Source organism: Danio rerio, chromosome 15, assembly GCF_049306965.1.
Source record: "Danio rerio strain Tuebingen ecotype United States chromosome 15, GRCz12tu, whole genome shotgun sequence".
Taxonomy (NCBI): Eukaryota; Metazoa; Chordata; class Actinopteri; order Cypriniformes; family Danionidae; genus Danio; species Danio rerio.
In genome coordinates, this window is record NC_133190.1 from 42,860,519 (window position 1) to 42,876,374 (window position 15,856).

The 15,856-nt window shown below is 33.9% G+C and overlaps 1 protein-coding gene across 4 annotated transcripts in view; it reads right to left on the reverse strand.

Moving 5' to 3' along the window:
- si:ch211-281l24.3 overlaps positions 1-15,856 on the reverse strand; it is a 50,702-nt gene that overhangs the window by 3,574 nt on the left and 31,272 nt on the right. For 2 of the 4 annotated variants that reach the window (XM_073923984.1, XM_001338864.9), the window contains exons 20-30: positions 13,154-15,100; positions 12,913-13,069; positions 12,264-12,668; positions 10,597-11,034; positions 7,672-8,085; positions 5,806-6,216; positions 4,709-5,119; positions 3,382-3,828; positions 2,506-2,754; positions 2,004-2,249; positions 1,675-1,920 (exon numbers count right to left, since the gene is read on the reverse strand). In XM_073923984.1, the coding sequence (XP_073780085.1) occupies positions 1,675-1,920; positions 2,004-2,249; positions 2,506-2,754; positions 3,382-3,828; positions 4,709-5,119; positions 5,806-6,216; positions 7,672-8,085; positions 10,597-11,034; positions 12,264-12,668; positions 12,913-13,069; positions 13,154-15,100 (5,371 nt within the window). The remainder of the gene's footprint in view (positions 1-1,674; positions 1,921-2,003; positions 2,250-2,505; positions 2,755-3,381; positions 3,829-4,708; positions 5,120-5,805; positions 6,217-7,671; positions 8,086-10,596; positions 11,035-12,263; positions 12,669-12,912; positions 13,070-13,153; positions 15,101-15,856) is intronic. The other 2 variants (XR_012391026.1, XM_068213786.1) reach the window with 2 other exon arrangements.

A 15,856-nucleotide genomic window follows, 5' to 3' on the forward strand; every position in this document is an offset into this window, starting at 1 on the left:
AAAAGTTAAATTTAAGATGATTGGTTGTATGTTGCAAATGCCAGATTTCCAAGGTAATAACCAATCAATTTCATTACAGTTTTTTACAATAGCTATGACAGTTTTTTCAACACATTTAACAAGTTTTCTAAACTCTTTAACATGGTTAGCACAACACCTGTCTTTGTAGGCTATACAATTAACACATTTCTTGTTGCTTTGCTACAAAATGCATCCAGTTAACGCCAATTTAAAATGTTTGAACTTCTTTTACACACAAGCACAACCAAGAGCAAAACAATGTAATTTTACAGTGGAATTTACAAATGCTTTCACACAGTATGTCAGAACAGATAACACCATGTCCTAAAGACAACTTATACAGGCTAAAGTCAAAGTGAACAGCTGTTCATATTGTGAATTAAATCAAATTTATTCCCTGTATTTTATTTTATTCCATTGCCAATGAGAGAAAGCTTATTGCAGATAATATATATATATTCACAATATGAATATGAATTATGAATTATATGAATATCACAGCTGATTCCCATCTAGAAACTCATGTGCAATTTTTTCAATCACATGATTGTACACTCTAAAAGAGGACTCTGGCCTTTTGATACGGTCATTACTGTACTATAAACAGTTTTGCAGTAAACTAAACATGGAGTTCATTAGTACATACAGTAGATATACAGTACAGTACCGCCTTTACATACACTGTGTCTAATTCCTTTCAGAGAGTCATGGAGTTGGAGGCCAGTCAAGTCCACACATGAAATTATCTATGTTGATGAGGCTGGCTTCAACTTGGCAAAAAGGATTTTGGCGTGGGAAAAACATAATAGGCCAAAGGGCCACAGTTACTGTGCCGGGCCAGAGAAGAAACCAGGCAAATGCAGCAGAATAGAAGATTAATTAGTTTTTTTAAATTATAATTCCAGTGCTTTTTCTGTTTGTATATCTTGCAGTGATGTCCTTTTGCAAATATAGACTGTACTGCAGCAATTCTGTGTCTTTATTTTATTTTTTTAAATAAACTGTACATTTTGTAAAGCTACTCTGAGATGATCGTTTATTTTTTGTACTGAATTTATGCAGCATAAGAAACCAAATGCATGCATTTACTAAACCCAACAAAAAATGTAGTCTTCAAATATAAGGGCAGAGCTGACACATCAAATAATGCAGTTTCTGTAATTTTAGCTGATGATAGTGTTTTATTGTCAGTGTGTTCTGATTGACTAAATATTCCTGTTGGAAGAGAACATGTGTTAGTGTTTTGAATAATGATTTGATTTTGAAACATGTTTGCTGTGTTTTGTTAGACATGAGGTATTGTGTTCGTTTATTGTTTTATTTTGAACATTAGTTTAGAGGTTTAGTTTACAATGTGTGATTTTGAGCATGAAATTAACTGTTTTGCCAATTGTGTGTTTTAGTTGTGTTGCTGCGTTAAGAGTTTAGCAAACTTGTTAAATGTATTGAAAAAGCTGTCATAGCCATTGTAAAAAACTGTAATTGATTCAATAACAAAGTATGAGCCACATCCTGTTATTCTGTTGCACACCCAGACTCTTTTTTATCTTTTAAATGTCCTACTTTGAGGCAAATTACCCAGTTTAATTCATGTTGTGCAATTTCTCACTCAAAAAAACTTACTACTACTAGTAATAAAATAGATTCTTGTACCTTTTCCAGTGTATTCTGCTTAACCAAGGCAGAAACTCTTTGATGTTTTCACAGGATATTTTCCTCTTACTTAAGTCCAACTTGAAATTTTGCATGTGACACTGCACAAGGTAATGAATCACTTCCCAGTTCAGTGAGCAGAAAGTCAGATCTTTAGACACTCTCTTCAGAAAAAAGCTTGTCAGTAAATCATCTTGTGCTTTATACACCACTGAAATCAGCTGCTGAAGAGTCTCTTGGGAAAACCTGAATACAAAGACGGAAAATGACATCCGTTAAAATGTAATTACTTAGAAAACATGGGCGAAGCAACTGAGGTGAACTCAAACCTGAGAGTCAAATGTTCCTGGAGACACAAAAGTGCTGTGAATGTCAGAGCCTCTGATTTACACTGAGAAAGATCCAAACACTTGACAGACATCAATCTGAGGAGAGACGTTAAGCTGCTCAGGATGTGAAGGTGATTTTGCTCTGAGTCATTTGTGTCCAGTGAAAGCTTCTCTGTGGCCAATGGAAAACGGTAATTAATTGACCTCAGCACTCTGACCATCTTTAATAAAAATTTGTCCTCCACACTGTTGAAGACAAAGTCAAAGCTCATGAGAAGAAATCACACTAAAAATAGCAATATATAGTACCATTGCATAGTCCATCTTAAGTGGTCCGATAACATAACGTTGGGTTTCCTTTTTAAACCAATTAAAATAAAGGACACAGTTGTGCAATAACAATACTTAAGGGTAAACACCGAAAAAATGAAAAATGCTGATTAAATGTATTAATCTATAAAGTACAAATAAATTGTTTAAATTCAGATAATGTATCTCTAACCTCAGTTTCTGCAGCTGTTTGATGGGCCTGAGGAGCAGTTTGAGTCCTCTGATGGAGATGGCCTGTGGTTTTAGAGTCAGGTTTAGTTTTGAGGATGAAAGCCCCAAAACTTTCCCCACAGATCTGCATGTGCTGCTGGGTAATTTTCCACTTAGCGTGATAGTACAGTCTAAAGCCTGGAGCAGAGTCACCTTATCAGCCTTGATGCTGGAAACTTTACATAGTGATGGGAAATAGTGATCCGCATTTCTAAAAAATTTGTAAAAAAAAATTAATTATAAGAGGACACCAAGAACCATTTTAGTTTTATAGTGAAAGTAAATGGGAATGTGTACTACATGGCAATTGTGGCCAAGTGGTTGGAAAGTCAGATGTGATTTAAAGGTCACCAGTTTAAGTCTAGGCACAAACAGGGATGGTAGGTGGGTTTATGTGTGTGTTCACTATTGTGTGTGCTCTTGAATTGGTTTAATATTAGATGCTGTAAACAAATGGACTAAATAATTCGGATTATTTAACACAAGTTTTACACAAGTACACTGGTGGTGCAGTGGTATTTAATAGTACACCTTCATGTATTCTACTAGTACACAGATGTATATTAGATACTACGTGAATACATATAAACTTAAACATTACTTGAGCATACTTAATAAGGATATTACGAACTTAAAATATACATTTTTGTAAGGACTACCCAATTTTTTAAATCTCAAAATTCATTTAGTTCTGGTTAGCAGCTAATCCAACACGTTTATAAACATTTTGAGATTCTTCCTCCCTACGCCCTCAAGACTTCAAGATTGTGTCATAATAATATATGTGTATTCTCTAAAATATCTACAATTAAATGTAAAGACAGTATTTATCACAGACCTGAGCTGTGAGATGTAGGGCAGACACTTGAGGAATTCCCTCGCTTCGCTCTCATTATCTGTCCAGTCTATCAGCTCTACTGGTTTCTTCTCTGTTTGGAGTTTCAGCACTTCTAGGAGGATGGAGCTCTTTCTCTCGAAGAGATTTATCCTCCAGACTGCAGGAGATGCTGACTGATAAACTGGCTGTAATGCTGGAAGCACACTCCTGCCTGTTTGACTCTCATAGTCCTTCACATGTGAACACAGATCCAGCAGGAAATCACACTGATTTGCTTGAACAGAAAAATTTCTCTCATCAAATGGGAAAGTGCTGTAACTGCATACAGATGTAAGCAGATCTGTGTAATTTTTTCCAGCACCTATTTCATTAGACCCTGATGCTGCAACAATTAGATTTACAAGAAACTGGAAAGGTCTCTTCTTACTGAACACACAATGACAGAATCTGTTGAAACACAAATGTATACAATTAATGCATGTAAACATTTATCAAAATAGTAGATGATTCCTTATTGTCATTAAGCTTGATTAATACTTCTTTTGCCTGGTTCTGCAGTGTAAGCCTTCACTGACTGCACGCATATAGACATGAGTTGTGGAGGCTTTCGTACTTGAAGTGCTCACCCTTGTACTGTTATTTGTAACAGCAGGGTGTGACTCTAAGTAATTGTCAAGTCACTGAATGAAAGAAACTATGTATAAAATAAATACGTTGTGGATAAAGTTAGAGGACACTCATGAGAATGTTTGCTTTTTGTACACTTGTGTAAATGATTAATTTAGGCAATATTTCATATACTAAAAACAAAAAAAATAACTTACTTAAAAAGCCCTAACCACGCTGTTCAGAAAACACAGTGATGATGTAAAATTTGTTGCAAGAATGAGATGAGTATAAATCAGTCTTTAGACGAGACTTCTGGCAAGTTTAATGATGGATTTTTTCAATATTATCATTATAATTAAATTAGTTGAAAGTACTTTACTCGCATTCCAAAAGATCACCTTTTAATTTATTTTACAAAAAGTAACACATGAAGACTTGAACTTCCTAGGTTAGGCCCTTGCTCATTTACTCTTAACATGTATAAGTGCCTCTATCTGGATATAGTATATAATAAGTGCTATTATTATGAACATTGTTATTATTATTATTTTTAAAGATTTGCACCCTGTCTCCAAAATGCTGACAGGCATACCCTGCCCCTTTGAAATTTATGACAAAAAACTACAATGTAAGAGTCTTATTTACCTAATCTAACTAACTTACTAAGAATACTGCCTGAAGATACCAGAGTCTTCTGGTCTTTGAATCTGAGCCTCACCTCAACTCAGAGATGTAGGGCAGACATTGGATGAATCCCCTCACTTCACTCTCTTCATCTGTCCAGTCTATCAGCTCTACTGGTTTCTTCTCTGTTTGGAGTTTCAGCACTTCTAGGAGAATGGAGATCTTTCTTTGTGACAGATCAATGCTCCAGACTGCAGGAGCTGACTGATAAAATGGCTTTAATGCTGGAAGAACACATTTGCCTTTTTGTTTCTCATAGTCCTTCACATGTGAACACAGATCCAGCAGGAAATCTGATTTCTCATAATCCACAGATGATAGCAATATCTTGACAGCTGTGTCTATTGTCTTTTTTTGGTAAAGAGCAGCATTAAGACACAAATCCAGCATAAATCTCTTTCTACTGCCCCACAGTTCAGCTGATTCATTCTGTGTGGAATAAAATCTACATAGGAGAGGAAAAATATGTTAAAGGTTATAAAACGATAAAAATTACTGGAAAATAGTTTAACAACTACAAAATGCTGTAAAAGTTTGTCAAATCAAAGTCTAAGACAGAAAAAGTCAAAAGATCTCATACAATTTGAAGTTGTATAAACTATATCACATTATTTTCATTAGTGTAAGCACTATATTTATATTCAACAACCAGAGTGATTTCATTATGACTGAAACAGTGTCTGTAAATGTAGCCAGTTGTACCTAAGATGTCCAATTCATGAACAAGTGACTCAAGAGCTCACTTTGTTCACTGAATGAGGTTGAAACTGAAAGCGACTGAATTAGATTGTTCACTGAATGAAACATAGTTATCAGCCTGAATTGGTGTAACAGCTAAATCACTCATTAAGTCATTTTAATTGATGACAAATTTAAAATGAACCAATAGCCAAAATTGAAATTTGTAATTAATGTTTAAGATTCCATTAGTGTCCATTTAATTACTTATCGGTTGTTTATATATATGAAGTTCAGATGCACAAAAAGGTTGTTGAAACCTGGAAATACACAATATTATAATTTTTGCATTTATGGACTCTATTACTACCAGTCATATCTAAAGGCATAAATGAAAAGTGTACAATCCTTTAAAATAAGTACAAATATTCAGATGTTTCATGAAAGTCTAACCTTAGCTGTGAGATGTAAGGTAGACACAGCAGGAATCTGTTAATTTCAAGATGGTCATCTGTCCAGCCTCTCAGCTCTACTGGTTTCTTCTCTGTTTGAAGTTTCACCACTTCTAGGAAGAATGTGCTCTTTCTTTGTGACAGATCAATGCTCCAGACTGCAGGAGCTGACTGATAAAATAGCTTTAATGCTGGAAGAACACATTTGCCTGTTTGTTTCTCATAGTCCTTCACATGTGAATACAGATCCAGCAGGAAATCTGATTTCTCATAATTCAGAGATGATAGCAATATCTTGACAGTTTCATCTTCTGTGTTTTTCTGGCAGAGAGCAGCTTGAAAACACACATCCAGTATGAATCTCTTTCTCTTGTTCCGCAGTTCAACTGATTCATTCTGTGATGAAACAAATCTAGAAAAAAATTAAAAAGATTCTGTTATAGATGACAGTGAGTTTTAAAATAGATAGGTATGTGACAGAATAGTATTACATCATATAGGTGAATGCACCTTTAATTTTAATAGAAGGTATTATAAAAATACATTTTAAAAATGTTATTTAATTTATGAAGTATTTAAGACAAAAAAACACAATGGATGATGGCAGATTAGTGTCATGTAGTGTTATTAATAAAGAAATCTAGAATACCATGACATACCAACTAGATACCTGTAGAGCATTATATATACTGTATACATATATACAGGTTGTGTATTTCTTAATTGCTAAAAGCAATTTTCCAGACACATTTAATTTCTGATAGTGGTTTAACTATGCATCGACATTTATTGATACTTTAATCCAGTGACGAAGAATACAGTGTCATTAAGAAGCACATTCAATTTATATACCTATATAAATACTTTTTAATAGGCACCTATATTTTTACACTCCACATCTTAACATATTTTCACTAAATCACAAATTCTCTTGTTTAGGCCAGGCATACACCTTTTAATTTTTGTTACCATACAAGCTTACTGGAATTTTTTTTTCTGTTGAAACAAATCATGTGGATTTGTAGTTATGTTATGGCTAGTGGCTAAAATCATGTGAGATATGTGGCAAGTATCTCCCGAAAGTTTTAAGCATGCTAAAAAAGCATGAAAGCTCTAGGTTTTAATTGGTGGATGTGTGTGGTTGAATGAGTTGATTAATCTATCTGAAGATCAGGAGGTCGGGAAGACCACAGAGAATAGCAGCATCATATCAAATTTGCCAAACGAAAATGTTAAATTACATTTAAATGAAATTAAAGTGAATGCGTGTATGTGAAAAAGTTCAAGCTGTTAAATTTAATGTTTGGAACATGGTTTGGAATCGGTTTTTAGAAGTAGGTTAGTTGCAGCAGGAGACAACAGCAGTATCAGCTGTGTAAAGTGCAAGATGATTGAAAAAATATACAAACACAAGAGCCACAAAACGGCTACTTCCTTGTTGTTGCTAGGGTGATGTTTTTAAGCACTTTCAGGTTTAAATAAAGGCTTTTTTTTATTTGCATTACACTGCCAATCTGCCTATATGTCTTTTTAATGTTCCCGGGTGCGGTGAGGGGCATGCTTTAAAAATAGAAATAGTGGTGCAGGGCGGTCTGGGGGTGGGTCAAATAATTGAATAAATAATAATACAAGCAAATATATATATATATATATATATATATATATATATATATATATATATATATATATATATATATATATATATATATATATATATATATACATATGTGTGTGTGTGTGTGTGTATATATATACACACACACACACACACACACACACTTTTTATTTATTTATTTTTTTGGTACTGGTATACTAGAAATTTTTGTTTTGTATTCAACAATTCAAAAAACATGTATTGAATTCTGACCTCAGTTCAGAGATGTAGGGCAGACACCGCAGGAATATATTCACTTCTATATTGTCATTTGTCAAGTCAATCAGCTCAACAGTTTTTTTCTCTGTTTGGAGTTTCAGCACTTCCAGGAGAATGGAGCTCTTTTTTTGTGACAGGTCAATCCTCCAGACTTCAGGAGCTGCTGACTGATAAACTGACTGTAATGCTGGAAGGACAATCTTGTCTGTTTGACTCTCATAGTCTTTCACATGTGAATACAGATCCAGCAGGAATGCAGATTTCTCATAATTCACAGATGATAGCAATATCTTAAATGTTAATTCTACTGTCTCTTTCTGACAGAAAGCAGCTTGAAGACACACATCCAATATGAATCTTTTTCTTCTGTTCCATGGCTGAGATGATTCTTTAGGTGCTGCATGAAATCTAAATTTCAAATGTAAAAAATTAATCTGTTAGAGGTGAAAATAAATAGAAAATGATGATGTAAAGATTTTTACATGACAATCTGCAAAACAGTCACATAGAATCAAGTGCAAAAAACATAGGACACGAGTACATATTCTAAAAGATATGTGGTGAGATTAATGATGATGATGTTTGAAACCTGATCACCACATCAGTTTTCAAATTAGCTTGAAGAATTTTAATAGAATTAGTATTTTAAATTACTCTGCTCTGCCATTATAGCACCAGCTATTTCATTATTTTAAGTCAGGGACTAAGCCAAAGGACAGTGAATAAGTGAGAACATCGTTGTACAATTGAGCAGTTATGTTTTGTGAAGGTATATGTATAAAATATTCTATCACCATAGAGACAGTATACAAAAATGCTGTATTTGTTACATAAATTGGACTGTTGTTTCATCCTTTATGACTATTTTAGACATGCTTGAAAATTAGATTGTATATATTTAATAAATAATAAATTATACCCACACAAACACATTGAACTTGATGTTTTGTTTCACTTTATTTGTGTTTGCAAGTGACTATCGTCATTGATGAATCAGTTTGAATAAGTTTGAATTACTTGTAAAGTTATTAATGAGCTGTTGTATCATTTAATAAGCTGATATATTTAAAAATACGAAAATATGCAGCAAAAAAAAACACAAAAGACTGCTGTGTTAGTTGGTGTTGTAATGCTAGTCCTGTGACTTGGTTTTAAACTACTTTTGTTAGTGGAGCAAAAAAATATATAGTAACTGGCAATATTGTGTGAAAATGTTAATTTTTCAATGTGATCTTGCTTGTATTGTGTTTTATAAAAGCAAAAACTCACAACAGGACGCTGAATTCTAGATAGCTTCTAAAATTTTTCAAGCTGTCATTCTAGCTTTATGTGGCATTTCTACAGTTTTTTTTACAATGGCTATGAAACTTTTTTCAATACATTTAACAAGTTTCCTAAACTCAACACAATTAGCACAACATCCGTCTTAGTGGGCTATACAATTAACAAATGCCTTGTTGCTTTGACACAAAATGCATCCAATTAACACAAATTTAAAATGCTTACATTTCTTTTACACACAAGCACAACCAAGAGCAAAACAATGTAATTTTACAGTGGAATTTACAAATGCTTTCACACAGTATGTCACAACAGATAACATCATGTTCTAAACAGAAATTATATAGGATAAAGTCAAAGTGAACAGCTATTCTAATTGTGAATTGAAACACAAATATATTTCCTGCATTTTATTCCATAGCCAATTAGAAACAGCTTATTGCAAATATATATATATATATATATATATATATATATATATATATATATATATATATATATATTTCTTTATACAACAGTTCTGTCTGGTTCTAAAATCTGATTGGCTAAAAGCTGTGCGATATTCTGCAATATCAGAACCCACCAGTGCTGATATACAGCCATATCGCACTGCTACTTGTGTGATATTGCTCATATATATATATATATATATATATATATATATATATATATATATATATATATATATATATATATATATATATATATATAAATTTGCATACACTGTGTCTAATTACTTTCAGAGAGTGATGAAGTTGGATGCCAGTCAAGTACCACATAAAATTGTCTATGATGACAAGGCTGGGGATGTCGCCGTGGGAGACATATAATAGGCCAAAGGGCCAGTTACCATGCCAGGCCATAGAAGATATCAAGTGTAATGTGGATGAGAACATGTGCCAAAAGACCGGGCAGAATAAAAGATTACTTTGTTTTGTTTTTTTTTCATTAAAATTGTGGTGCTTTTCTATTTTCAGTGATGTCCTATTGTAAATAAAGTCTGTACTGCAGCAATTCTGTGTCTGTATTTTTTTTTACATAAACTGTAAATTTTATGAAGCTATTTTTTTTCTTCGTTTTTGTGAAGAATTTTTGCAGCAAAAGAAAGAAAATGCCTGCATTTACTAAACCCAACAAAACAAAACTGTAGAGAGACTTCAAATATAAAGGCAGAGCTGACACATAAACTAATGCAGTTTCTGTCATTTTAGCTGATGATAGTGTTTTTATTGACAGTGTGTTATGATTGACTGAATGTTTCTGTTGGAAGAGAACATGTGTTACTGTTTTGAATAATGATTTGTTTTGACATGAGGTATTGTTTGTTTATTGTTTTATTTTTAACATTAGTTTTAGGGTTTCGTTTACAATGTGTGATTTTGAGCATGAAATTAACTGTTTTGCCAATTGTGTTTTAGGTGTGTTGGTGCGTCAAGAGGTTAGCAAACTTGCTAAATGTATTGAAAAAAGTGTCATAGCCTTTGTTAAAACTTTAAAGTAGTAGCAGCGACTCTGAATCTGTGTTATATGAAAGAAGCTCCATAAAGAGGACGTTTTAACATTTTGCATAATTGTTTCTTATTCACATTCACATTTGTTAATCAACAGTTCAACAAATAATATGTATTTAACACAGACCTGAGATGTGAGATGTAGGGCAGACACTGGATGAATCCCCTAACTTCACTCTCTTCATCTGTCCAGTCTATCAGCTCTACTGGTTTCTTCTCTGTTTGGAGTTTCAGCACTTCTAGGAGGAGAGAGCTCTTTCTCTTTGAAAGATTTATCCTCCAGACTGCAGGAGCTGACTGATAAACTGGCCGTAATGCTTGAAGGACAATCTTGCCTGTTTGACTCTCATTGTCTTTTACATGTGAGTACAGATCCAGAAGGAAATCACACTGATTTGCTTGAACAGAAAAATACTTCTCATCAAATGGGAAAGTGCTGTAGCTGCATACAGATGTGAGCAGATCCGTGTAATTTTCTTTAATTGTATTATACTTTGATGCTGTGACTATGAGATTTACTAGAAATTGAACAGTTCTCTCCTTACAAAGGGGAAAGGAATAAAATCTGTGAAAACACAATTAATGCATATAAGAGGGAATTAAACAAGGTAGCTTATTCCTTATGAAATAAATATATTAATAATATATAATGCTGAATTATCATTTAATTGATTACACAATTAATTAACTAATTAAATTTCAGTGTTTCTTAAACACTTAATAATGTGGACACATTTATTTCTTATAATACATTTTTAGGGGTTTTCACCTTTATTGTGATAGGACAGTGGAGATTTAGAGACATGAAAGTATGGGGAGCAGAGATAGGGGATGGGTCGACAAAAAACCTCGAGCCAGGAATCAAACTCAGGTCGCCGTGAACACCTATGTGCCATGTGTCGACACACTAACCACAAGGCTATAGGCAATGACGGAAGTGTTAATTTCAAACTAAGGATTTTGCTGTGGGGTTTAAAGGATTTAAAGTGTGATGTAAAAATATATATACTGTTCAATTAAACTATAAAGGTAGACAATAAAACATGTAGACTAATGGCAACCTGGCTGCAAGAAGTATATATATATATATATATATATATATATATATATATATATATATATATATATATATGTATATATTTATTGCTGTAACACGTGAGTCAAATTTCTGTTGTTGGTTTTGTGTCACCATTGTGCTGGAAAGCCAGTATCATCATTCTGTCATCATGATAAATATGCTAACATTAAGCATGTATAATCCATTACAAAAATTACTTCAGAAACTTAAACAGCTGTTTGATTTGGCTATTTTGAGGCAGTTGATTTCAGTTTATTTCGGTTTTGATTTAGTGCATGTATTTTTACATCAACATTGAATAAAAATGGCAGTTACTGCAAAGTGCTATAAAATATCTGCAGCTCCCAGCATTTTACTATTAATATACATGGTATTTTACAGTAAATAAAAGTAGTAATTACAGTATTACCTGCAGAAAAACATAAAATATGATAATACTAATAATTACAGCACTAGACTGTAAATATTATTTACAGTGATGGAGCTGTAGAAAGACAGTATGTGGTTAACAACCCAGCTGCCAGTAGTTTATTGTAAATTTGAAACAAAATGTTTTACAGTGTAACAGCACCCAGGATTAGTTGGAAAAAAATACATTACTCTGAATTAGATCAAAATTATGTCAACAAAAACTAAATAGTAAAGAAATTATAATATTTGGTATAGATTGTTTTATTTAAGCCCATGTTGCTTAATTTTTAACTTCAGTCTCTTACCTGAGCTGTGAGATGTAGGGCAGACACTGGATGAATTCCCTCACTTCACTCTCTTCATCTGTCCAGCCTCTCAGCTCTACTGGTTTCTTCTCTGTTTGGAGTTTCAGCACTTCTAGGAAGAATGTGCTCTTTCTTTGTGACAGATCAATGCTCCAGACTGCAGGAGCTGACTGATAAAATAGCTTTAATGCTGGAAGAACACATTTGCCTGTTTGTTTCTCATAGTCCTTCACATGTGAATACAGATCCAGCAGGAAATCTGATTTCTCATAATCCACAGATGATAGCAATATCTTGACAGTTTCATCTTCTGTCTTTTTCTGGCAGAGAGCAGCTTGAAGACACACATCCAGTATAAATTTCTTACTGTATAGGTCGGATGATTCATTATGTGATGCTGCAAATCTAAAACAAAGTGAAAGATTGTTAGAGATAACGAGATAAAATAATCTAATATGCTGATACGATGAAACAGTTTAACAAATAACCTAACAGTGTGTCTAATTAGTTGGAGACAGAAAAAGTTGTGCTGAAATATCATGATCAAGTTTATGTCAACGAAAAATTTATTGTCAAGATCTTATAATGTTGCGTATATATGATTTCAATTTAAATACATGTTACTTAAATTTTAACACAAGTCTCTCACCTCAACTCAGAGATGTAGGGCAGACACTGGAGGAATCCCCTCACTTCACTCTCTTCATCTGTCCAGTCTATCAGCTCTACTGGTTTCTTCTCTGTTTGGATTTTCAGCACTTCTTGGAGGATGGAGATCTTTCTCTCTGAGAGCTTTATCCTCCAGACTGAAGTGATGGGGATAACAGAACATTAGAATCAGCAATCAAAAAGACTGTTTATTTGTTTTCATTGTGTCAGATGTATCTCACCATCCACTGGTACTTCTGTTTCTGAAGTAGTTTTGCTGATGGCATCCTCATAGACAGCAGAGACTCTGACTCTATAGCAGGTGCTGTGAGGTACAGTTAAAGTGCATTCACACTCAGGTCCTTGTGTTTGTACTGCTGACCAACCCTCCAATCCTGCCTCTTTATACTCAACCATATAATGCAGCACTGGACAATCTTCATCAGCTTCAGCCTTCTGCCAGGTGACTCTGAGTGTGTCTGTGTTCGGCTTGTTCACCAGGGGGTCCCCAGGTGTTGCTGCAACTGCTGTCTGAAAATGTATAATCTTACTGAAGCTGCTCATTCTATCATTCTCAATAACTGAATATCTCAGTTGATAATGATAGCCAGATTTTAAGTTTGAAATGATACAGGTTCTCTTGAGTGTTGGGTCTTCAACAATGTCGTGATTCCAAGATGTGTAGTTCTTTCCATCATTTTCCAAAGCCCTGTACTGCACCACATATCTCACATTGCTTTTGGCTTGTTGTAAAATCAGTTTCAAAGATACACTGGTGTGTTTTATCTGAACAATTTGTGCAATGTCTGGATTTGTTCCGAGCATCACATTTCTGCTCACAATCCTTTGTGCGTGATAAAACTGAACAGAGTATTTTGGAAAATCCTTATCAGGTACAGCTGCAGCAATGAACTTGGTTTGCTCTTCATCTTCATTTGTCTCTTTTGAGGCAATAAACAGATGCACATCTGTGAGATTTGTTAGCAGTGAATCATGTGATGTCATGTGATCACAATTAATATGCTTTCTCAGAACAGAAAGATATACATCCTCAGCATCCGGTGAAAAAAGATTGAGACACAACACTTCTTTTTTCTGAGGGTGACTAATGATGTGCTGTAACTCTGCTTGTGATTTGACAACAGTGATGTCTGCAGCTTTGCAGTCATTAAGAATCTTCAGTTCAGTTTCTTTATTCTCCAGCCACCGGTTTGTTTTCTCTGCATGGAATGGTGATTTGTAATGGCTTTCAAGGAAATGTTGCCAACTCATCTCTGGTTCCTGTTTTATCATGTGCATAGATTCGGCAATTCTTCTGTGAAAATTATTCTTGTATTCCTGCAAAAAGTCTAAAAACTGCACAAGTTTTTCTTTTATTGCTGGAAACCACATAATCACCATAAAGTTGTTGCAGTCTGTTATCATGTCCTGACAGATCTTAATTTGTTTTCTCAAATCTCCTAGAATTTTCTCAGCTTCATGCAAATTTTCACTGACTCCACTCACAGCAGCACTTACAGAGCTTTTGTCCTCCTTATCCAGAGGATAAAGCCAGACTTTCAGAGGGACAGCTTTCTCGCCTTTAGGTCCAAGCAATGATGGCAGAGAATCATAGATCTCCAGTGCCTTTTCAATAGACACTGGATTCGTCCAGTCACCCATATCAATGTAGAGATTGCAGTCATGTGAAATGGTGGTAGCCTTTTCAGTTTCACTAAGACTTAAAAACACATCTCTTGCACTGATGCTGGTGGTGATCTTCTTGATAATATTTTTCATTTCTGTACTTCTCTTTTCGCTTATTCCCTGATTAGAATCATCAAAAACAAAAACAGCCTGTGCTCCATAGCACACACCAATAATCACATGTGTAGCTGTTGTTTCATTAATGACTGATGGGAGAGTTACTTCTTCTAAAAGTCTTTGGCTAATCATGTCTAGTCTGGTTGTGGTGCGATAGTGTAGTGTAACTCTGTCCTGGTTTTGCGACTGTTCAGGGTGGTTTAAAAAGGCTGCCGCTCCAGACAGTTTTGCCAGTACAGATTTACTTTTCTGCAGCATTGATGAAGAGATATCCAATGCTCTGCACCTATCTTGAAAGGAGTCACACTCTAAAATCTTCACACATGTTTGTGGACGAGGTAGAGACACCTTCATAGATGCAACAGAGTCTTCCTCTAACATAATATCTGCAAATAAATTCACAATTTAATTTGTATAATTTTGCACAAGACTTGACTTTATCTAACAATCATGATTTTCAGTGATCTTTACATTTGTTACACCTATTAAAAATAAAACAGAAATAGGATTGTTTACCTAAAAATGTAAATTCTTTACTCAATCTCATATGATTGAACTTTTACACACGCTTTAGGATGCTTGAATTATACCAAAAGTAACTTTTTAGCTTTAACATAACTGATTTAACTACTTACATATGCTTTGCTAAGCTTTGCTTAATACTATCAGTATGATATGACTCTTAAAAGCAAAACACTCAACTAAATATAGCTCGTTCCCAGATATAATTCACACAATGCAAAACACTGGGCCATAAAAAATATTGCAAGCTAGTGGAGTTGACAGATTTAAGTGATTCAAAGTATAAAGAAAACTTCATAATAAAATTCAAAGAGTTAATTATTTATTTTAGCAGTAGTTTAGCTTCCAATATTTTCCAAATTTCATTATACCAATTTTATTAAAGTAATGCACCAAACTGGACTACTAATATAATAAGCGATGATATATTGTGTTTTTTTTTTTTTAATAAAAGCTTTTACTGTTTTTCTTAATGTATTAAGAGGAATGTATTAGCTAGCATGTATCTCATATTGATTTTAATAACCTTAACATAAATAAAAGTGCACCAGCACTAAAAAAATACAAAAACCAGAAAGGGACCTTGAATCAGAGGCACCTCAACTTGATCAGGACATCCC